This window comes from Schistocerca serialis, chromosome 4 (genome assembly GCF_023864345.2).
Source record: "Schistocerca serialis cubense isolate TAMUIC-IGC-003099 chromosome 4, iqSchSeri2.2, whole genome shotgun sequence".
Classification (NCBI taxonomy): domain Eukaryota; kingdom Metazoa; phylum Arthropoda; class Insecta; order Orthoptera; family Acrididae; genus Schistocerca; species Schistocerca serialis.
This window is the reverse complement of record NC_064641.1, coordinates 65,355,313-65,380,492: the sequence shown is the minus strand read 5'-3', so window position 1 is coordinate 65,380,492 and position 25,180 is coordinate 65,355,313. Positions and strand designations below refer to the sequence as shown.

Here is a 25,180-nt window from a genome sequence, read left to right as displayed (position 1 = left end):
TTCTTTCGTGTTTTTATCCACCTTCAGACAGCTGCCACCACATCCTCCCCCACAGTGGCTGGGCAAATACTGGCTGTAGGTGACAGTTCAATGGAGGAAGGATTCAGTAACCCCAATGGACACATAAATGAATAAAGTGTAATGTTGCACACATCTGGTGGGGAGGGAACCTGTGACTGGCATGCTATCCTTACCACAGACTCGTCACATGAGAGTGCATATTGAACCAAATAAAAGGCCAGATATTCTGCACTGAAAAGGCACATTACAGTGTTAACAGGCTGTTTTCAGTGGAACTTGATCCTTCTACTCCGAAGCAATCTCCAAATGGTTTCTACTGTTACTCTGATGAATAATCCTCCAAATATTATTTCTACTTGACTCATGGACTAATTTGTTATTTATTTGTCATAGAATTTGTTTTCAGCGCTCAATTCTTGAAGTTTTGCATCAAGTCACTGTGTGCAAAACATGTATTCTGCACTGTACATCTACACATTTCAAACAGCAACTGCCTTCACAATGTTACAAAATCGCAACAATAGCTGAAAATGTGCACTGCCTAAGAAGAATGAGAAAATTAGCACAATTTCAATAAAAAAATTACATAAAAACGATATAATTTTTATTTATGTAAGATATATAGTTTTTACACTCTACTTACCAATATATGCTTGCTGGCCACAAGGAGAGATACATGCAGGAGCTTCAATTCGACCTCCAAGTTGCAGAACAGAATGAACTTTTCCATCATCATGAATGGTGGCAAGTTGGCCAGAGTGAGATCCAACAATTGCTAACCAGTGCTTGCTAAATGGTACATACTACAATTACACATATTCTTGTAAAATCAACAATAAAAACATACAAAATTATCTTACTGAACTTAAGTCACACATATTCAACTTTATACAGACAAATAGAAAGCCTCACATTCTGGAAAACATTTAATCACTCTGTCATGTGTAAAACCAGCCAACTCCATGCAACAGTCAAAGACGAAAGGAACACAAAATTCATCATTCATGAATCGAATGAGAGTAAAGTGCAATTACCACAAAAAAATTCTTGTACATTGTTTGTTACTTAGGAACTAAAAAAGTTACACATGCAGGGACAACAGGATGGAAAGGTATGAATGGTGCAAATGCATCAAACAAGTTGCATTCAGTCTGATAGAGATTACAGAGAATGACAGAATAAACTAAATTATTAGAGACTTCCACTTTTCATTTAAGATTGGAAGTGTGAGATGTACTGATTGTGGGAATATGCAGCATAACAAACTAAGTAAAAGGAACTATATATAAAAACAAAGATGAGGTGACTTACCGAACAAAAGCGCTGGCAGGTCGATAGACACACAAACAAACACAAACATACACACAAAATTCAAGCTTTCGCAACAAACTGTTGCCTCATCAGGAAAGAGGGAAGGAGAGGGGAAGACGAAAGGAAGTGGGTTTTAAAGGAGAGGGTAAGGAGTCATTCCAATCCCGGGAGCGGAAAGACTTACCTTAGGGGGAAAAAAGGACAGGTATACACTCGCACACACGCACATATCCATCCACACATACAGACACAAGCAGACATATTTGGTCTTTAAATATGTCTGCTTGTGTCTGTATGTGTGGATGGATATGTGCGTGTGTGCGAGTGTATACCTGTCCTTTTTTCCCCCTAAGGTAAGTCTTTCCGCTCCCGGGATTGGAATGACTCCTTACCCTCTCCTTTAAAACCCACTTCCTTTCGTCTTCCCCTCTCCTTCCCTCTTTCCTGATGAGGCAACAGTTTGTTGCGAAAGCTTGAATTTTGTGTGTATGTTTGTGTTTGTTTGTGTGTCTATCGACCTGCCAGCGCTTTTGTTCGGTAAGTCACCTCATCTTTGTTTTTATATATAATTTTTCCCACGTGGAATGTTTCCTTCCATTATATTGATATAAGTAAAAGGAACAGCAGAAATAAGAACAATAACAATGAAATTATAAGATGCTAATTGAAAGTGTCATATTTAATGTACTTGTTCATGAATTTACATTTATTTCAGGGAAAATTAGACCACTCTATCAGAGTGTTTGTGTTTGGTTGAAGTAATAGACAATCATTAAAATTTTACTTTATAAAATGAACTGAGAACTTAAAGTACAGATTTGATGTAGAGGAGTTTTGGCAAAGCCTCATATAGAGGAGAAATTATTGTATATAAAAATAAATACCTAATAAAGCAATAACAAAACAGCATAGTTTGATTTTCATTTCGTGGTAAAATTCAGAAAAAGTGGCAAAAGTGTAGTTTTTTTTAAACTCTTGCTACAAAAGATAACACAAGGAAATGAAAAAGGAAACTAAATGACTACTTCTGCGTTCTTGAGAAGGGCTTCATGTGAAGCCTACAATTTTCACATATAAAATACGGCAAAAGTTCCACCAGAAAATTCTATCACAATGTAGCCATATATACAGTTAATGAAAATATGAACTTTTATACAATCTTTCTCTCTCTCCTACCACCACATTTCTCCTACCAAAAACTGGGTATGTTGGCTAAGATGTGTCTCAAGCACAATATTTAACTATTGTACTGACTTGATAAGCTATCTTTATAAATAATCGATGACCCAGCTCATTTCTGGCAGACTGCAATATGTAGTATTAATACACAGCAATGTATGCAATTAGAAATATCCAAATCTGCTCACTAACAGGTCAGTTAAACTCTTTCCTGCCTTTTCAAAAGTTTTTGAGAAAATGGCCTATGATAAAACAGTGACTAGCTTTTTTAATATATATAGACACACACAATAACAAACACAAACACACACACAAATTTCAAGCTTTCGCAACCCACGGCTGCTTCATCAGCAAAAAGAGGGAAAGACGAAAGGATGTGGGTTTTAAGGGAGAGGGTAAGGAGTCATTCCAATCCCGGGAGCAGAAAGACTTACCTTGGGGGCAAAAAGGGACAGGTTTACACTCGCACACACAATCATATCCATCCGCACATAACAGACATATGCAGACACAAGATGTCTGCTTGTGTCTGTTATGTGCGGATGGATATGTGTGTGTGTGCGCGAGTGTAAACCTGCCCCTTTTTCCCCCCAAGGTAAGTCTTTCCGCTCATATGCAGACACAAGCTGTCTGCTTGCGTCTGTTATGTGCGGATGGATATGTGTGTGTGTGCGCGAGTGTAATCCTGTCCCTTTTTCCCCCCAAGGTAAGTCTTTCTGCTCCCAGGATTGGAATGACTCCTTACCCTCTCCCTTAAAACCCACATCCTTTCGTCTTTCCCTCTCCTTCCCTCTTTCCTGATGGAGCAACCGTGGGTTGCGAAAGCTTGAAATTTGCGTGTGTGTTATTGTTTCTATCAACGTACCAACACTTTCGTTTGGTAAAATACAGAATCACTGTTTTTAGATATATTTTTCCCATGTGGAATGTTTCCCTCTGGGAAAAATATATCTAAAAAGAAAGATGATGTGACTTACCAAACGAAAGCGCTGGCATGTTGATAGATACACAAACAAACACAAAAATACACACAAAATTCAAGCTTTCGCAACCAGCGGTTGCTCCATCAGGAAAGAGGGAAGGAGAGGCAAAGACGAAAGGATGTGGTTTTTAAGGGAGAGGGTAAGGAGTTATTCCAATCCCGGGAGCGGAAAGACTTACCTTAGGGGGAAAAAAGGATAGGTATACACTCGCGCGCGCACACACACACACATATCCATCTGCACATACACAGACACAAGCAGACCAAGATGCCAGTCGAGGCGGAAGTACAGAGGCAAAGATGTTGTTGAATGACAGGTGAGGTATGAGTGGCGGCAACTTGAAATTAGCGGAGGTTGAGGCCTGGTGGATAACGAGAAGAGAGGATATACTGAAGGGCAAGTTCCCATCTCCGGAGTTCTGACAGGTTGGTGTTAGTGAGAAGTATCCAGATAACACAGACGGTGTAACACTTTGCCAATATGTGCTGGCCGTGCACCAAGGCATGTTTAGCCACAGGGTGATCCTCATAACCAACAAACACTGTCTGCCTGTGTCCATTCATGCGAATGGACAGTTTGTTGCTGGTCATTCCCACATAGAAAGCTTCACAGTGCAAGCAGGCAGTTGGTTGACCGTGTACATCTTCCGGGTTACAGGACTGGAGTAGGTGGTGGTAGGAGGGTGCATGGGACAGGTTTTACACCGGGGGTGGTTACAAGGGTAGGAGCCAGAGGGTAGGGAAGGTGGTTTGGGGATTTCATAGGGATGAACCAAGAGGTTGCGAAGGTTAGGTGGATGGCGGAAAGACACTCTTGGTGGAGTGGGGAGGATTACACGAAGGATGGATCTCATTTCAGGGCAGGATTTGAGGAAGTCGTATCCCTGCTGGAGAGCCACATTCAGAGTCTGATACAGTCCCGGAAAGTATCCAGTCACAAGTGGGGCACTTTTGGGGTTCTTCTGTGGGAGGTTCTGGGTTTGAGGGGATGAGGAAGTGGCTCTGGTAATTTGCTTCTGTACCAGGTCGGGAGGGTAGTTGCCGGATGCGAAAGTTGTTTTCAGGTTGTTGGTGTAATGGTTCAGCGATTCCGGACTGGAGCAGATTCGTTTGCCACAAAGACCTAGGCTGTAGGGAAGGGACCGTTTCATGTGGAATGGGTGGCAGCTGTCATAATGGAGGTACTGTTGCTTGTTGGTGGGTTTGATGTGGACGGACGTGTGAAGCTGGCCATTGGATAGATGGAAGTCAATGTCAAGGAAAGTGGCATGGGATTTGGAGTATGACCAGGTGAATCTGATGGAACCAAAGGAGTTGAGGTTGGAGAGGAAATTCTGGAGTTCTTCTTCACTGTGAGTCCAGATCATGAAGATGCCATCAATAAATCTGTACCAAACTTTGGGTTGGCAGGCCTGGGTAACCAAGAAGGCTTCCTCTAAGCGACCCATAAATAGGTTGGCGTACAAGGGGGACATCCTGGTACCCATGGCTGTTCCCTTTAATTGTTGGTATGTCTGGCCTTCAAAAGTGAAGAAGTTGTGGGTCAGGATGAAGCTGGCTAAGGTGATGAGGAAAGAGGTTTTAGGTAGGGTGGCAGGTGATCGGCGTGAAAGGAAGTTCTCCATCGCAGCGAGGCCCTGGACATGCGGAATATTTGTGTATAAGGAAGTGGCATCAATGGTTACAAGGATGGTTTCCGGGGGTAACAGATTGGGTACGGATTCCAGGTGTTCGAGAAAGTGGTTGGTGTCTTTGATGAAGGATGGGAGACTGCATGTAATGGGTTGAAGGTGTTGATCTACGTAGGCAGAGATATGTTCTGTGGGGGCTTGGTAACCAGCTACAATGGGGCGGCCGGGATGATTGGGTTTGTGAATTTTAGGAAGAAGGTTGAAGGTAGGGGTGCAGGGTGTCGGTGGGGCCAGGAGGTTGATGGAGTCACGTGAAAGGTTTTGTAGGGGGCCTAAGTTTCTGAGGATTCCTTGAAGCTCCGCCTGGACATCAGGAATGGGGTTACCTTGGCAAACTTTGTATGTAGTGTTGTCTGAAAGCTGACGCAGTCCCTCAGCCACATACTCCCGACGATCAAGTACCACGGTCGTGGAACCCTTGTCCGCCGGAAGAATGACGATGGATCGGTCAGCCTTCAGATCACGGATAGCCTGGGCTTCAGCAGTGGTGATGTTGGGAGTAGGATTAAGGTTTTTTAAGAAGGATTGAGAGGCAAGGCTGGAAGTGAGATATTCCTGGAAGGTTTGGAGAGGGTGATTTTGAGGAAGAGGAGGTGGGTCCTGCTGTGACGGAGGACGGAACTGTTCCAGGCAGGGTTCAATTTGGATAGTGTCTTGGGGAGATGGATCATTAGGAGTAGGATTAGGATCATTTTTCTTCGTGGCAAAGTGATATTTCCAGAAGAGAGTATGAGTGTAGGACAGTAAATCTTTGACGAGGGCTGTTTGGTTGAATCTGGGAGTAGAGCTGAAGGTGAGGCCTTTGGATAGGACAGAGGTTTAGGATTGGGAGAGAGGTTTGGAGGAAAGGTTAACTACTGAATTAGGGTGTTGTGGTTCCAGATTGTGTTGATTAGAATTTTGAGGTTTTGGGGGGAGTGGAGCTGGAAGTGGGAGATTGAGTAGATGGGAGAGACTGGGTCTGTGTGCAATGAGAGGAGGTTGAGGTTTGCTGGAAAGGTTGTGAAGGCTGAGTGAGTTGCCTTTCCGGAGGTTAGAAACCAGGAGATTGGATAGTTTTTTGAGGTGGAGGGTGGCATGCTGTTCTAATTTGCGGTTGGCCTGTAGGAGGATGCTCTGAACAGCCAGTATGGATGTGGGAGAGGAAAGATTGAGGACTTTTATTAAGGATACGAGTTGACGGGTGTGTTCGTTGGCTGAGTTGATGTGTAGGTGAAGGATTAGGTGGGTGAGGGCAATCGATTGTTCAGTTTCGAATTGGTATAGGGACTGATGGAAAGAAGAGTTGCAGCCAGGGATGGGAACTTTAAGTGTGAGGCCTTTGGGGGTAATGCCAAATGTCAGACAAGCCTGAGTAAATAAAATATGGGAGAGTAATCTGGCTAGGGCGAAGGCATGCTTGCGGAGGGAATGTAAATAAAACTTAATGGGGTCATTGTGGGGATGTTGTGAGGGTGACATGGTATTAGAAGGTGGAAAGTGTAACATGAGGCTGAAATGAAAATGAAAATAAAAATATATGGGGAGAGATAAAAGTGAACTAGAAAGCAACTGGAGATCTGATGTGAAAAAGGTCGAAAAAGTGTTGGTTAAAGCTGAGCTATGTTGATCCTGTGGTGAACTTGGGTTGGTAAACAACGATGTGCACAAAGGTTAGGTGGTTGTGTTACCGCCAAAACACGTTAAAGGGTGGAGAAATTTGGGAAAATTTCGAAAAAAACTGCGTGTAAATGTATTAAAAGGAGTGGTGTTGTGGTGGCAGATTATGAAAATGAGGCTAACAATTGTCTGACGAAGAAATAATGACATTAAAACCTGTGGGAAGCGGCTAAAAATGATCAGTGATGCGGGAAAAACGGAAATGGAAATAAAGCAAAAGTTATTAGAACTAGCTGAAATGGTTGTTTAATATGTGAAAGGAACTGTTTGTGAACCGGAAACGGTGGATTTTATAGCAGCGGTAGTGTTGAAAGCGGAAAAAAATTTTTTGGTTATGGTTTGGAAGTGGGTTCTGTATTATTGAGTATATATAGGTGGGATAAAATTGTATGGCAGATTACGGTAAGAAGGAGAAGGACAAAGTGAAACTACTTGCAAAAACAGAAAGAGAAAGTAAGATGACAGAAAAGATTTCGAAATGCAACTGTGACAATAACAAACGTAATTGTTGGGTTCAAATTAATGATATGAATATAATAGAAGGAAACATTCCACGTGGGAAAAATATATCTAAAAACAAAGATGTGTGTCTTACCAAACGAAAGCACTGGCATGTTGATAGATACACAAACAAACACAAACATACACACAAAATTCAAGCTTTCGCAACCAGCGGTTGCTTCATCAGGAAAGAGGGAAGGAGAGGGAAAGACAAAAGGATGTGGGTTTTAAGGGAGAGGGTAAGGAGTCATTCCAATCCTAGGAGTGGAAAGACTTACCTTAGGGGGAAAAAAGGACAGGTATACACTCGCACACACACACATATCCATCCACACATACACAGACACAAGCAGACTGTCTGCTTGTGTCTGTGTATGTGCAGAGGTCTACCACAAACATGGTGATTCATTACTGGATCAAATCGTAACAGGTGACGAGACTTGGGTGAAACACGTCAATTGCAAGACAAAATTATAATTCATGGAGTGAGGGCACACAAGGTCCCCCCAAAAGCTGAGAAAATGTTTGCAAACCTTGTCAGCAAGGAAGTTGATGGTGACAGTGTTTTGGAACAGGCAAGGTGTGTTTCCTATTGATTTTCTCGAACATGTAGCAACCATAAATTCTGCCCACTACTGTCAAACTTTGCACAGCATTAGAAGAGCAGTTCAAAACAAACGCTGAGGGAAGCTGACGTCCAAAATTTTGTTTTTGCATGACAATGCCCGACCTCACATGGCAAACCACACTAAAGAACTCATTAATTCATTAAAATGGGAAATTTTCCCTCACCCGCCCTACAGCCCCAATCTTGCACCAAGTGACTTCCACTTGTTTCCCAAGATGGAGAACTGGCCTGCAACACAGCATTCTGATGAGGATGTGGACTCACTGGTCAAAGTCTCAGGCGGCAGAATTTTACAATGAAGGTCTTTCAAAGCTTGTCCACCACTACGGCAAGTGCCTCAATGTGTTTGGTGACTATGTGGAAAAGTAATATGTCAGTCGCTCTTTCAGATATATATAATAAAACGTATTTCTTGTACATAGTTATTTTTTTAATGCCAAAATGTTCCCTAGTTTCTGGATAGCCCTCGTAAAGAATTATGGGATTAATAGCCCCCCACCTCCACCCTCTTGCAAGGATGGAGTCTTCCTTCACAAAAGAAATCAAAGGGGTCCCACAGACACACTGGGTCATAAGCATGAAACTAACCTCAGGAAGGGGGAGAACAAAACATGTGGATTCTCACAGAATGATCAGTAATCCATTTTTGCTTTTAACCTTCATAAACAATCTTTCAATGACTTTAATGGATGGTTCAAAAACTATGTTTGATGATGACACTATCATACTAATCAATTGTCTAAAATGAACCTTACTAGACACAACTCAGATAACAGGTGAACAGTTCCATCACTGGTTCATGGTAAATGATTCACATCTTAATCTCACAAAGATTCATATTATGTAATTTTGAGTAAACAAAAATGAGCTGCTTGCACCAGAAGTAGACATTAATGGTCACACAATCAATGGAACACTGAGTGTAAAATGCCAAGAGGTCCACTTGAATGACATGTTCAAATGTAGTCAAAACAGAGATAAACTAATGAAGAAGCTCAGTTCAATATGTCTGATGTTCAAAGTATCTAATTTCCACTCCCTCTTGTCTTGCAAATTCTCTTCTATGGCAGTGCACTTAAGAATTAATGAAGTATTCATTCAAGAGAAGTGAGCAGTAAGCGTACTGTGAGAAGTAGCTAGCTCCAAATCTTGCACAGTCCTTTTTAAGGGTCTTGGAATTCTCACGCTAAGTCCCAATTACATTTACTCATTAATGACTTTAGTTGCTGACAATAAAAAGCAGTTTAATCTGAATTGTGATCTTCAAAATCACAACAGAAGCTCACAAAATAAATGTCATGGGCACTTTGCTTTCTTGTCTAGAGTTCACAGGGCAGTTATGGAATCAGGTACAAAGGTGTTCAACCATCTACTATAAATCAAGAAACTGAGGATCCCAATCAGTTCAAAAGATAACTAAAAATGTACGTTACGAGCCACTGTACAAATTATCTATTTATCTAGTTAGTAACATTGGCAGCAGCAGTGTAGGTAGTAAATCTTTATATACAAAAAATGAGCCTGCATATGTTTGTCCTTGCAAAATTAAAAAAAGTTGTTGGTTGACAGACTTGAAATTTCTACACAATGTTGCAGCATTTTACCAAAAATCTCAGAACGTTCTTGACACAGTTCCTTAAAATATTATATGATACTCCAATGAACATTCAGATGGATAGTAGGCTACACACTTTAATACATATATAACATATATATAAAATATATAATACTGAAATGTTGTTAGCAAAAGTCTCGAAAAGTTCTTGACTGATTTACTTAAAATTTTAAATGTTGTTGTTGTTGTGGTCTTCAGTCCTGAGACTGGTTTGATGCAGCTCTCCATGCTACTCTATCCTGTGCAAGTTTTTTCATCTCCCAGTACCTACTGCAACCTACATCCTTCTGAATCTGTTTAGTGTATTCATCTCTTGGTCTCCCTCTACGATTTTTACCCTCCACGCTGCCCTCCAATACTAAATTGGTGATACCTTGATGCCTCAGAACATGTCCTACCAACTGATCTCTTCTTCTAGTTAAGTTGTGCCACAAACTTCTCTTCTCCCCAATCCTATTCAATACCTCCTCATTAGTTATATGATCTACCCATCTAATCTTCAGCATTCTTCTGTAGCACCACATTTCAAAAGCTTCTATTCTCTTCTTGTCCAAACTACGTATCGTCCATGTTTCACTTCCATACATGGCTACACTCCATACAAATACTTTCAGAAACGACTTCCTGACACTTAAATCAATACTCGATGTTAACAAATTTCTCTTCTTCAGAAACGCTTTCCTTGCCATTGCCAGTCTACATTTGATATCCTCTCTGCTTCGACCATCATCAGTTATTTTGCTCCCCAAATAGCAAAACTCCTTTACTACTTTAAGTGTCTCATTTCCTAATCTAATTCCCTCAGCAACACCCAACTTAATTCGACTGCATTCCATTATCCTCGTTTTGCTTTTGTTGATGTTCATCTTATACCCTCCTTTCATGACACTGTCCATTCCGTTCAACTGCTCTTCCAAGTCCTTTGCTGTCTCTGACAAAATTACAATGTCATCGGCGAACCTCAAAGTTTTTATTTCTTCTCCATGGATTTTAATACCTACTCTGAATTTTTCTTTTGTTTCCTTCACTGCTTGCTCAATATACAGATTGAATAACATCGGGGATGGGCTACAACCCTGTCTCACTCCCTTCCCAACCAATGCTTCCCTTTCGTGCCCCTCAACTCTTATAACTGCCATCTGGTTTCTGTACAAATTGTAAATAGCCTTTCGCTCCCTGTATTTTGCCCCTGCCACCTTCAGAATTTGAAAGAGAGTATTCCAGTCAACATTGTCAAAAGCTTTCTCTAAGTCTACAAATGGTAGAAATGTAGGTCTGCCTTTCCTTAATCTATCTTCTAAGATAAGTCGTAGGGTCAGTATTGCCTCACGTGTTCCAACATTTCTACGGAATCCAAACTGATCTTCCCTGAGGTCAGCTTCTACCAGTTTTTCCATTCGTCTGTAGAGAATACGCGTTAGTATTTTGCATCCGTGACTTATTAAACTGATAGTTCGGTAATTTTCACATCTGTCAACGCCTGCTTTCTTTGGGATCGGAATTATTATATTCTTCTTGAAGTCTGAGGGTATTTCGCGTGTCTCATACATCTTCCTCACCAGATGGTAGAGTTTTGTCATGACTGGCTCTCCCAAGGCCATCAGTAAATCTAATGGAATGTTGTCTACTCCTGGGGCCTTGTTTCGACTCAGGTCTTTCAGTGCTCTGTCAAACTCTTCACGCAGTATCGTATCTCCCATTTCATCTTCATCTACATCCTCTTCCATTTCCATAATATTGTCCTCAAGTACATTGCCCTTGTATAGACCCTCTATATACTCCCTCCACCTTTCTGCTTTCCCTTCTTTGCTTAGAACTGGGTTTCCATCTGAGCTCTTGATATTCATACAAGTGGTTCTCTGTTCTCCAAAGGTCTCTTTAATTTTCCAGTAGGCAGTATCTATCTTGCCCCTAGTGAGATAACCCTCTAAACCCTTACATTTGTCCTCTAGCCATCCCTGCTTAGCCATTTTGCACTTCCTGTCGATCTTGTTTTTGAGACGTTTGTATTCCTTTTTGCCTGCTTCATTTACTGCAGTTTTATATTTTCTCCTTTTATGAATTAAATTCAGTATTTCTTCTGTTACCCAAGGATTTCTACTAGCCCTCGTCTTTTCACCTATTAGTCCTCTGCTGCCTTCACTACTTCATCTCTCAAAGCTACCCATTCTTCTTCTACTGTATTTCTTTCCCCCATTCCTGTCAATTGTTCCCTTATGCCCTCCCTGAAAATCTGTTCATAACCAATAGATTGTGAGTAGAGTCCACATCTGGCCCTGGAAATGTCTTACAATTTAAAACCTGGTTCCTAAATCTCTGTCTTACCATTATGTAATCTATCTGAAACCTGTCAGTATCTCCAGGCTTCTTCCATGTATACAACCTTCTTTTATGATTCTTGAACCAAGTGTTAGCTATGATTAAGTTGTGCTCTGTGCAAAATTCTGCCAGGTGGCTTCCTCTTTCATTTCTTAGCCCCAATCCATATTCACCTACTACGTTTCCTTCTCTCCCTTTTCCTACTACCGAATTCCAGTCACCCATGACTATTAAATTTTCGTCTCCCTTCACTATCCAAATAATTTCTTTTATTTCATCATACATTTCTTCAATCACTTCATCATCCGCAGAGTTAGTTGGCATATAAACTTGTACTACTGTAGTAGGCGTGGGCTTCATGTCTATCTTGGCCACAATAATGTGTTCACCATGCTGTTTGTAGTAGTTTACCCGCACTCCTATTTTTTTATTCATTATTAAACCACCTCCTACATTACCCCTATTTGATTTTGTATTTATAACCCTGTATTCACCTGACCAGAAGTCTTGTTCCTGCTGCCACCGAACTTCACTAATTCCCACTATATCTAACTTTAACCTATCCATTTCCCTTTTTAAATTTTCTAACCTACCTGCCCGATTAAGGGATCTGACATTCCACTCTCTGATCTGTAGAACGCCAGTTTTCTTTCTCCTGATAATGACGTCCTCTTGAGTAGTCCCCACCCGGAGATCCGAATGGGGGAGTATTTTACCTCCGGAATATTTTACCCATACAGTAAAGCTGCATGCCCTCAGGAAAAATTACAGCCGTAGTTTCCCCTTGCTTTCAGCTGTTCGCAGTACCAGCACAGCAAGACTGTTTTGGTTAGTGTTACAAGGCCAGATCAGTCAATCTTCCAGACTGTTGCCCCTGCAACTACTGAAAAGGCTGCTGCCCTTCTTCAGGAACCACACGTTTGTCTGGCCCCTCAACAGATACCCCTCCATTGTGGTTGCACCTACGGTACGGCTATCTGTATCGCTGAGGCACGCAAGCCTCCCCACCAATGGCAAGGTCCATGGTTCTTCATTTTAAATGATACTCCGTAAAACATTCTGACAGACATAGATTAGATACTGATTTAAAAAACAATGTACAGGTTTTCTTTAAAACTGGACTGTAAGAAAGAAAATGCTCTGATGTAAAGATATGCCAGTTTTAACTGTGATAGTAGGGCATATATATATTTTAAACATAAATTCTATTCACAACAATGTGCTGCTTTGTTTCTTCCTGAAAGACAGTTTTCAGAGCAAACAGGAAAGTAGTACTTCTGGCTTACTGGCTCATGATTAGAATATTACTACAGATTCTGAATTTTCAATAACAATAAACATGGCTCAAGGACAGAGGGGGAAAGGGGAAAGGGGGGAGGAGGAGATGGATGGAGCAGTGGGAGGAAATGGATATAGAAAGCAGGAAGGAGGAGCTGGACAGCGAAAGGGGCCAGGTGGACATGGAGAGGGGGGAAGGGTGTGGGGGGGGGGGGGGGTGGAGGAGGAGGAGATGGACAAAGAGAGAGGAGGAGATGGACAAAGAGAGGGGAGGAGATGGACAAAGAGAGGGGAGGAGAGGGTGGCCAGAGACAGGGAGGAGAAGAAGATTAGTTTTATATCCAATATCTCATACATATTGGAATGTGAGTTTTCTCTTTTCTTTCTTTTCCATTTAACCAGAATGAGTCACAGCAACATGTGGCTGGGTACAGCTAGTAATAATATAAAAACAACACTGTACATGCAGAAATAGATAACAATTTCCTTTGAAAAATACCAATGTAATTAAGTACACATTAAGCTACTAATTGGAGATTAATGGCAGCTACTTAATACAACTGAGGAAACAGCAGCTTTCTTTCTAATTTACTACATTACATTTATCTGTCATAAGCACAAAGAGCATTGAGCACTATAGTGATAGTTTAACGGTGTACAGATTAAGTTTCTATGATTTGCTTGTCTTTTGTTAATGTCTACCTCGACTTGTTCAACTTCCATGAAAGTTATCCTTTATGGGACACAATGTATCAACTAATGAATGGTAATATGGAAATACGCATTCCTGCAGCTGAAAACAATTACAACTACTCAAAGTGAGCTAAACATGAGGGCCTGACTTAATTTCCATAAAGTTTTGCACTAAGTACGTTGGAGACATGGCCCCTTTCATAACTCATATTTATTCAAAATCTCTTGCACAATGAATAGTTCCATGTCACTAGAAAAAGAGTATTGGCTGTCCTTCCACTACCAATCAGCAAGTCTTTGCACGTGGCCACCAAAATTGGCCAATCCTGCAACCAAGAAAGATAAAAGAAGGGATGCACGAAATTTCAGACCAATATTTTTAACACTGACCTGACCAAAATCTTAGAGCATACTACAAACATTATGGAATCAATTGAAAAAAAAAAAAAAAAGAGTTTATCTCACAGAACCAGTACTGGTTCAGAAAAATTCACTAACATGTAACACAAGTCGCTCTTTTTCACACACAATGATTTGCAAATAACACAAGCAGGTAAAGATTTAGATTTCATGTTCTTATACTTCCACTAAGGTGTTTAGTACTGTACCACACTATTCACTGTTTTTTAAGATAGAGCACACAAAAATCTTAAGGAGACTATGATAGATATATAGGGTACAATGACGTTGCATATCCTGTTTTTAATTGTATTCCTTCTGAGTAGATATTTATAGAGTTTTCTCATGTGTACTGCTTACATACTTGATACTATGCCACCAGCTGTGAAATATTTTGCTGCTACTACTGCTTACTGAGCAAAAATCCAACTTCCTGTCTGTAATGGTGTTGAAGACTCTGCAATGATTCAACTTGGCAGTCAGAATCAAGTACATCCACCTTGGGGTAAGTGTTTCAAGTAATTAAAAAAAATAGTTGTTTGTAATATTCATGTTCTGAACAAGGACTGGTTACAATAATTCATCACATTTGCAAAATCCCATAATGATATGCAACACCCATAAAACAGTAACATTAGTTCATCTTTAAACGGCCATCCATATATTTTTTGTATTAAAAAGTTGTACCATTTCCACAAAGCTATTATGCTCCTCTCAGAAATATCCACAAATTATGGAATAGTTGAAATACTGGTCTGCTATTTCATGCTAAAAGCATACCATGTACTTAAGAAACCCATAGTATTATGTTCTGATAGTTCTTAACAAAATTATGAAGATATTTATACATTCAATTCCACTGATGAGTCTTCAAGAGTTTTTAAAATGGTCAATCAATGACTGCTACACATCCACCCCACAAATGGTTATAGGGACACCACAGCCAAAGAAAAAGAAATACAAGCCTTTTATATAGCGGAAATAACCATATGGCCTGTGTTCAGGCAAGGAACTTTCTCAATAGACTATGTCCCTCAGTTTCACAAATCTGCAGTTGATGCTATGGGTAATATTAGTTCGCCTTTTAACAATGTTGTCTTAATAATGGGCATCTTTATTCAATATACTCATGATGAGAAGTTTAAATATTTTCAACAAATATATTAAAATCTTTCTACAGTTGTCCTGAATGGATTCACATTACAGCCATGAAAGTGACAAGGTTACAATTAAAATTTTGATACATCCATTTTCTTCCCTAGTGAAACAGATTATCATGCTTCCCTTTTGTTGTGTTATTAAAATCACTTTAGTGTGGGAATTGCAAGTAACAGTCAAATCAATGAAGAATAAGCATTATTACAACATTTCATTTGCCACCAATGAAATCTGACAAGAGTGTCTTTACATAAATCAATGAATGTCAGCTTAGGCTCACCATTACCTTCCACATATCAATAGGCTCACTATCCCCCTCCAAGTATCAACGGTTTAGGGTTAATATGCGCAAAACATTCAGTGTGTCACCATTGGAGCATTGTGGGACCACTCCAGGACTGGGATCTTCACAAAGTCAGGTGCAGTTAGTATGTCATATCAACATTCAACATCATAACAAAAAGATAGATTACTACCCACCATAAACATGACACACAGAGCTGTAGACAGGCACAACTAAAAGACAGTTACACATTGGCTTTCAGCCAAAGCCTTCATCAGAAAAGGAAACACACACACACACACACACACACACACACACATGTATATTTATTCGCACAAACTAGTACACCTCATACGCACGATTGCCATCTCTGGCAGCACAGACTGGACTGAAACTGTCATACAGAACAGAAGCAGCAGTCTGACGGGGTAGGGGAGGGGAAGAGGAAGGGATAGCAGGATATGGGTTGGGGAAGAGAAGAGTGTTGTCTGGCAGATTGTGCAGAGACTAGACTACCAACAGGTGCAGCATCAGGAGGCTGTGGGTCAGTAAGGTGGCAAAAGGGGGGGGGGGGGGGCAAAAGAAGAGGGATAGAGGAATGGAGAAGGGGAAGGGGAAAGCTAGATGGGTGTGTTGGCAGCACACAAAACAAAGAGGGTGGGAGATGAGGATACGAAGCAAGTTACAGGACAGAGGGGATGGAAACTGTTGGGTGGAGGGTGCAGAGACAGTAGGTTACCATAGGCTGAGGCCAGGATAATTTCGGGAGCAGATAATGTGTTGTATGGGATAGGAGTTATGCTTGTGGAAAGAAAAATGCATAATGGAACACCAGACCTTTAAAAAAAAAAAAAAAAAAAAAAAAAATCTGCTGACATGGAATGCGAAGATGCACATGAGAGAGTAATAGAACACAATTATGAGTAAGAAACAAATGTAAAAACTATACGGTTTTACAAATGTGGCAATTTTTTTTGTTCATTTACCTTTTGTACGAAGCTATACACGGAGAAGAGTCAATACATTTGTTGAGGTATAACTTCCATTTTAATGAGGGGCTGATGCCAGAATATACTTTACAGTGACATGTATACGGTTCTACTGCAGAATAATTTTCTGTCCTACCTTGGCAATGAGAATGGAGCACACAGTCTTTTGCAAAGTCCAATGAGCAATTCTCTGAGCACCACAATATATTTTGTTCTGCACCTTTCACACACACAGTTGATAAATTTTCAGTTAACTGTCTGTTCTGTCTTTCAATAAATTCTCTTTCTTCGTTACTCTTAAATAACTGTGCACTCTCCAGACCTCCCCTCTCAGAGTACTGGGTAGTAGCTCTACGTTTCACACTTTGAATATTTCTGTTGTCCTGGAATACTGTTTCACTATTAGTACACTGTCCTTCATCCACAACGTCTTTTCTTTTTGATGTCTGGGGCGTTTTTGGCACCAATGAGGAAGATGCACAATCAACAGTTTTTCCAGGACATTCCTGCGTTATTTTGGTTTCTTCCTTTTTCTGCAGTATTTTCTCACCATGTAACATCTCTGAATATTGTTTTACACTACAATATTTTTTTGTGTCAGCTTTACAATTATTTTCAAAGCCCTGGGAATGGCCATCATGGTGCATTTTAATGACATCTGGTATATTACTACCATAAATTCTCCTACTGTCAGGATCGGCAATCAGATTTTTGCTATAAGATTTATTTTCAATGATTTGATATTCTACTGTAACATCCGTAGAATTGGTGCTTTGCTCCTGGTTCTGAAATGATAAAATTGTTATGTTAGTGCCAATAACTTTCCAACAAGATTTAGTAAATAAATATATTGTATCATATGAAGAATTTTTTATGATCTGGAGTACCCTCATGCTAACTTTCTGAGTGGCTCAATTGTGCACTGTATTTTTTTCAGTTCAAGTAATCGGAAATATAAAAATGCTTGTTTTACTTACACAAGAGACAGTGGGCACAATCAAAGATCCAGTGGAGAGTGTCTCAGAATTTTCCCCTGTTATTCTTGAAGCTGCAGCATTCACAGAAAGGCTATGTTGGTGCAAGTTACTGACAGGAAGTTTGTCCTCTAAGCTGACACCAGAGAGACTGTCTGCTGCAAAAGAACTGTCATAATTAGCAATTCTAACAGATAAAAAACAAATAATGTAGATGGAGGCAATTGAGTTCCAGTTCATTATTAAAATTTTAATAAACACTGAGTTCTGTACTCGGAACATGACAGATATAGAAATTAAGAGATATATAAATTAATGAAATATTTTACTGCTTTGCACACTGCTAAATACGTTGTACATTTCCCTGTCTCTTTTTTTTCTGAGTCTGGCACAATGTACTGATAAAAATGAAATTAATGAAGCTGCAATGGCATGAAATGATATCAGTACAATCCATTCAGATGCACTGAACCTGCAATGTTTTCCACCAACTCCTTTCCCCCATTGGTGCTGTTCTTACATACTCCATGGAGAACCCTCTACCGGCAGTGATCAGAAATCATAGATAAAAACATCAGTGACAATGAAAGTTTGAGTCAAGTCTGGCTGTGTTATTGGACTGCCTTATGATTAAGATGAATGTGGTATAGAGTGCTGGTACAACCCCAACTGTCTCTCAAAGTTGGCAACGGCAATGCAAGTTTCCATCAGACACCGACAGTAATTGTGCGGGATCTGGCAGACCCAGTGGTGTGTGTCTTCTGAGCCACACCTCCTGCAGCTCTGCTGTTGCAATATAGGACCCCCGGCAGCAGCCACAAGGCCCACTCTCACTCCGAGCCACTTCACTAAGTGATGCTATGCAGACATCACCTAGCTGCAACTCTGAAACCACTGTTCGTGTTTTAGTTCAGAGAGCCACATAGTTGTCACTACTGTATTAGCTGGACTCTGTTTCTTGCTGCATTATGCGCTTGGAGAGTCTTCATGCGCTTGGAGAAAGCTACCACTTAAGTAAAGCTTTTGTTTACTGTATTTGCTTATTTACTCATCACTTCTACACCCGTCCAGCTTTCCCACAATGACAGCTGCTGCACCACTCTGTAGCCCACCTCTCCTCACCAGTGTGTATGAAGTGGTACACAACAGTGAATGATCGAGGTAAGCAGGAAGTTGAACTTGAACGAGCCTGCGGATCATAATGACAAAAGTGACAACACAGTAGTTAAGGTAGATAACAATGCCACTGGTGGTAGAACAGTCTGGTCAGTCAGAGAAGACATTATAGTTAATGGAGATGATAAGATTGATCCAGACAAAAAAGAAGAAAATGCAGAAGGAAATGATACAAGAGTATTAAAAGACGTGGTTCTGAATGTTTCAAGCTTTTATAATAGTGAGTCACTGAATGGCCTTCCAGCAATATTTGAAGTAGTGGCAAACGTACATGCAGGAAAGAGTAGATTTGTGGGGGCAGTATCAACAACAGAAATTGTATTACCAGGAGATATAAGGCACACATCAGTAGGAGAAGGAAGTATGCAGATAAGTCCACTCAAAATTGAACTGAATAAGACAAGGAATGGTCCAAATGTCAATGGGCAGGAAGGTAATTTTAATGTCATAATCTGTAGCACAATATGACAACACTAACTTAGCACACGCTGCTTCATTTACGTAGACTGCATTGTCTGCACAGATTTTTGTTTTGTTTTCCTGTAATAGAATTTTTACATTCATAAATTACAACACTTTCTAAACTTTTCACACTAATTAAGGCCATCGAAGAGTGGTCTTTTCTGAATGTACTTCTGACTAAAAAATGATTCCAGCAGCTGGAGTCCAAGGTCCCTGTTAAACATGTTTTTTGTGTTCTAGTAATGATATTTCCATAGATACTTTCATCCCTTAACCACATACTTCTTTATATCTAACTGAGAAGTGAAATACCAATTTTCATAGATTTGGCTTCAAAATTTTTAATATAAGAAATATTATTTTAAAAATTTTCATCCCCTTAGATGCTGAATTTACAAAAACTGTGAAACATGATTATTTTATTTTATTTTATTTCTTACAGAGATGCCAAATACAAATTTCCATAGATTTAGCTTTGAAAATGCTTTCATAATGATATAATTTTTCATCCCACATTCCACTCCATTATGGGGCTGAATTTCCAAATACACTGAAACATGTATTATTTCAATTTGCAACAGAGAAGTCAAATATCAATTTTCATACATGTAGCTTTAAACATACTTTAGAAGTTCCTTCTTCTTCTTCTTCTTTCGATTTCGGCCATCTTTGGACCACGTTCAACAATTCACTTGCCCGGCTTTTTGATCTTTTTTTCTCTCTTCCCAATATTTCCTCATCATTTTCGAGTGGTTCCTCCTCCGCTCTTCCGACCATTTCCTGTTATTATTCTTTAGTTTCGTTTCTTCTGGAAAACACTTAATTTCGTTCACTATTTGTCTAAACTTTTCCCTGTCCCTGATTGACTCACGGGTGACATTAAAATAGGCCAAATCCTTTTTCACCATCTGTATCCATTTATTGTTGGTTTTTTCGTTCCTGTTACTATGTTCAAACACTTTTCTTGTTAGTCTGTTTCCATCCATCCTCGACAGGTGACCATAAAACGTTAGTCTGCGTTTACGCATTGCCTCACTCACTTTCTCAATAGTTTTGTATATTTCCTTATTACTCTTTAGCTTGTACTCTTCTCCAATCTTTCTCGGTCCTAATATTTTTCTCAAAATTTTCCTTTCTTTCTTTTCCATGTTTTCTATTTCCCCCTTTTTGTTAAGAGTTAGGCACTCCGATGCATACAGGCATTCTGGTCTAATGACAGTTTTATAATGTCTTAATTTAGCTTGAATCGAAATGTTTTTTTTGTTATATATGTCTTTGGTTTTTTGAAAAGCAAATTCCATTTTCCTTGCTCTCGCCTGGTTTGCACTCTTGTCTAAACCATTCACTTGAATTATTTCACCTAAATACTTAAATTTTTCTACTCTCTTAATATTGCCGTATTTAGTAATAAGATTTTTCTTGTTATTTCTATGATTAGACATATACACGGTTTTTTCAAATGAAATCTGCAGTCCAGCTCTGGCCGAAACTTCTTGTAGTTTCTCCAGGTAGTTCTGAGCTATTTCTTCGTTTTCTGTAATTATTGCCAGATCGTCTGCAAAAGCTAAACAGTCCACTTCTATTTTTTCTTTTTTTGTTCCAATTCTGATGTCATTCTTGGTGCCTTTGAGTTCTTCTTTCCATATTCTCAATATCTTTTCCAGTACGCAGTTGAAGAGGATTGGGGATAAACCATCACCTTGTCTAACACCTTGTCTACCTTAGAAGTTCCTTAATAATGTTTTATTCTAAAAAAAAATTCCACCCACTATTTTACCGTCTTATAGGTTGAATTTCCAAAAGTGCTAGAATGCATATTTTCTATTTATTACTGAAAAACCAAATTCCAATTTTCATAGTTCTAGCTTTAAAATTGTCTTAATAGTGACATATTTTCAAAAAGCCTTTAATTCCCTACTTCAACCCCTTAGCAGTGGAATTTTGAAATAAAATCAACTGCCTCTCCAAATTTCAAGTTTCTGTCCTTGGTGGTTCGAGCTGAGTGATGATGAATCAGTGAATTAGTCTAGCCCTATTTCACACCCCGACGTGCTGAATTTCGAAATAACGTGAAATTCAAATATTTTTATTTCTAACAGAGAAGCCAAAAACAAATTTTCATAGATTTAATTTCATAAATGCTTGCATAATGAAATATTTCCATAAAAACTTTCACCCCCCTATTTTACCCCCACATACCATAGTGGTTGAATTTACAAAAATAGTGAAACACATATATTGTTATATCTAACTGAGAAGCCAAATTCAAATTTTCATAGATTTAGCTTCAAAAATGCTTTCACAACGAAATTTTTCCATAAAATATTTCATCCCACTGCCTTAATAGTGACATTTTTCAAGTAATCTTCCACCCCCTGTTTCATCCCATTAGTGGTGGAATTTCAAAAAATCCCTTCTTAAATGATGTCTACAGTATAGCACCGCATTTTGAAAGCTTCTATTCTTTTCTTGTCTAAACTATTTATCGTCCATGTTTCACTTCCATACATAGCTACACTCCATACAAATACTTTCAGAAACGACTTCCTGACACTTAAATCTATACTTGATGTTAATAAATTTCTCTTCTTCAGAAATGTTTTCCTTGCCATTGCCAGTCTACATTTTATATCCTCTCTACTTTGACCATCATCAATTATTTTGCTCCTCAAATAGCAATACTCATTTACTACTTTAAGCGCCTCATTTCCTAATCTAATTCCCGCAGCATCACCCGATTTAATTCGACTACATTCCATTATTCTCATTTTGCTTTTGTTGGTGTTCATCTTATATCCTCCTTTTAAGACACTGTCCATTCCGTTCAGCTGCTCTTTCAGGTCCTTTGCTGTCTATCACAGAATTACAATGTCATCGGCGAACCTCAAAGTTTTTATTTCTTCTCCATGGATTTTAATACCTACTCTGAATTTTTCTTTTGTTTCCTTTAGTGCTTGCTCAATATACAGATTGAATAACATCGGGGAGAGGCTGCAACCCTGTCTCACTCCCTTCCCAACCACTGCTTCCCTTTCATGCCCTTCGACTCTTATAACTGCCATCTGGTTTCTGTACAAATTGTAAATAGCCTTTCGCTCCCTGTATTTTACCCCTGCCACCTTCAGAATTTGAAAGAGAGTATTCCAGTCAATATTGTCAAAAGCTTTCTCTAAATCTACAAATGCTAGAAATGTAGGTTTGCCTTTCCTTAATCTATTTTCTAAGATAAGTCGTAGAGTCACTATTGCCTCACGTGTTCCAACATTTCTACGGAATCCAAACTGATCTTCCCCGAGGTCGGCTTCTACCAGTTTTTCCATTCGTCTGTAAGGAATTCGTGTTAGTATTTTGCAGCAGTGGCTTGTTAAACTGATAGTTCGGTAATTCTCACATCTGACAACACCTGCTTTCTTCGGGATTGGATTATTATATTCTTCTTGAAGTCTGAGGGTATTTCGCCTATCTCATACATCTTGCTCACCAGGTGGTAGAGTTTTGTCAGGACTGGCTCTCCCAAGGCCGTCAGTAGTTCTAATGGATTGTTGTCTACTCCCGGGGCCTTGTTTCGACTTAGGTCTTTCAGTGCTCTATCAAACTCTTCGCGCAGTACCGTATCTCCCACTTCATCTTCATCTACATTCTCTTCCACTTCTATAATATTGTCCTTAAGAACATCGCCCTTGTATAGACCCTCTATATACTCCTTCCACCTTTCTGCTTTCCCTTCTTTGCTTGGAACTGGGTTTCCATCTGAGCTCTTGATATTCATGCAAGTGGTTCTCTTTTCTCCAAAGGTCTCTTTAATTTTCTTGTAGGCAGTATCTATCTTTCCCCTGGGAATATTTAAGAACTGCAAAAGATGCCCTAGCAACACCTGGGTATACAAAATTCCACGCAGTTGTGGACAAGTATATATTGGAACAATGAAAAGAAGCGTAAACACCCACTTAGGCGTACATAAAAGAAACTGTCGCTTAGGACACATCGAAAAATTGGCCGTAGCTGAGTATGTTTTTCGAGATGGGAACCACGAAATTAAATTTAATGAGACAAGTGTTCTAGCACGAACATCCCATTATCATGCACGCATGTATAGAGAAGCAATAGAGATTCACAAACACCATAATAATTTTAATAGAAAAGAGGAAGTTTTAAAGTTTGACAAAATATGGATGTCGACATTGCACCAGCAGAATGACAATTGATTACTCTTAATTGAGAATGATGACGCCTTCCAAAGACAGGCATACCGTTGGCATCACGTGACGAATGGTGGTGCCCTCTATAAATGCGAGAGCACCTGGTGCATCAGTGGCAGTAGCCAGACGACCTCAGACGATGTCTGCCGCAGATGGAGACGAAACATTAGGTGGAAATTTTTCACATCGACCACGGCCTCTCAGCCCGGAAGTTTTAACTGAAAATGGTGGTCATGTTCTGTGTTAACTTGGTGCAGCATAACAAGGAAAAAAAAAGGTCACTGTGCACACGCAAACATCTGTGTATACAGAAAGTGCGGACTATATATGAACATGCATCAGCCAAAACCCACAGCATACGGGGAAAAAGTTATTGGCTATGGATGACAAGTGGTGCATATGGAAAGCGCGGTGATCTCCTCGGAGCAAGAGGGTCACTGACATTGTCAAGGGCCAGAACAAATGAAGACGCTCTTTGAACTGACTTATTCTCATTGGTAGATATTGCTTGAACTGCTTCAGTGTATGTTGAGTTACGTGATTGTCATTATTTAGAACATTATTGTAACATCGATCAGTCATTTGTTTGACTTGGGTTGTTCAAATACGCAAGAATCATGGAAGAAAGGAGTAAAATGATAGTTCAGTAGAGCTGAGTAATGAAGAGTTTTCTTTCAGCAGCACCCCACAGGAAGAAGTAGTACGATGAATTCAAGTTTGTACATTGCTGTGGTACAGAATAGCTGAACCACAAGAACTTTTAGAACAGTAACCATATTTATTTACAAAAATTAGCAAAATGGTAACATAGACTTTGATTGACAGATCCAATGCAGATATTATCTACACATACACAACTACTCAAAGTGTATGTTACACATCACACTGTACGCCACATGAGTTCAAATCATAAAATTTCCTTCAAAGTCTACTTTCAATACTAACTACATACGTCCCATTCAAGTTCAGTGCTACAGTAACGCAATTTGGAATCATTTTGACAGTAAATGCTCGAATAAATGCATTATGTCAAGGAACAAAGAATATGGTTAATGAAAAGTTAATTAAAGATGGAGCACAATCTCAGTTGGGGGAAAGATGGTTAAGGTATCCAGCAGTATCCTCTCAAAGGAAGCATCCTACACTCACCTTAAGCAATTTAGGGAAATCACAGAGAAGCTAAACCTAGACAGCTAGACAGGTTTTGAACTACCATCATGCTGAATACAGTTCTAGTGTTCAGCATTGCATCATTGCGATCTATTATATAACACGTTAACAAGATTGTTAAAAAGCTATTTACACTCTTACAAAGTACAATTTTATCAATAGGATTTCAACATAAGTAAATAGTGATTTTAAGCTCTTCATAATCTGAAACAATCAAAGATAGAAAATGAGCAACAGGGGCAAAATAATCACTTTTGTCAATGGAAAGATGACTAAATGTGAGCCGAAGACATTTTTAAAAAAAGGCTATACCATGTAACATCCAACAGCAGTCATCATGTTTTTTTAATTTTTTTTAAAATAAAGGTCAATTTAGTTACTGTCTACCTAATTGTAATAAGAAAATATGTTACAATCGGAAATGACATTATGTCTGATCTGCAAAGTAAGAATGAAACAATTAATTTTTATTCACTTCATTATTTATACTAGA

The 25,180-nt window shown here is 39.4% G+C and overlaps 1 protein-coding gene across 1 annotated transcript in view; it reads right to left on the bottom strand.

The window, feature by feature from the left end:
• Window positions 1-25,180, bottom strand: part of LOC126473852 (beta-alanine-activating enzyme) — a 446,532-nt gene that overhangs the window by 312,974 nt on the left and 108,378 nt on the right. The window contains exons 8-10 of the mRNA XM_050101181.1: window positions 17,684-17,838; window positions 16,704-17,491; window positions 665-810 (exon numbers count right to left, since the gene is read on the bottom strand). Coding sequence (XP_049957138.1) covers window positions 665-810; window positions 16,704-17,491; window positions 17,684-17,838 — 1,089 coding nt within the window. The remainder of the gene's footprint in view (window positions 1-664; window positions 811-16,703; window positions 17,492-17,683; window positions 17,839-25,180) is intronic.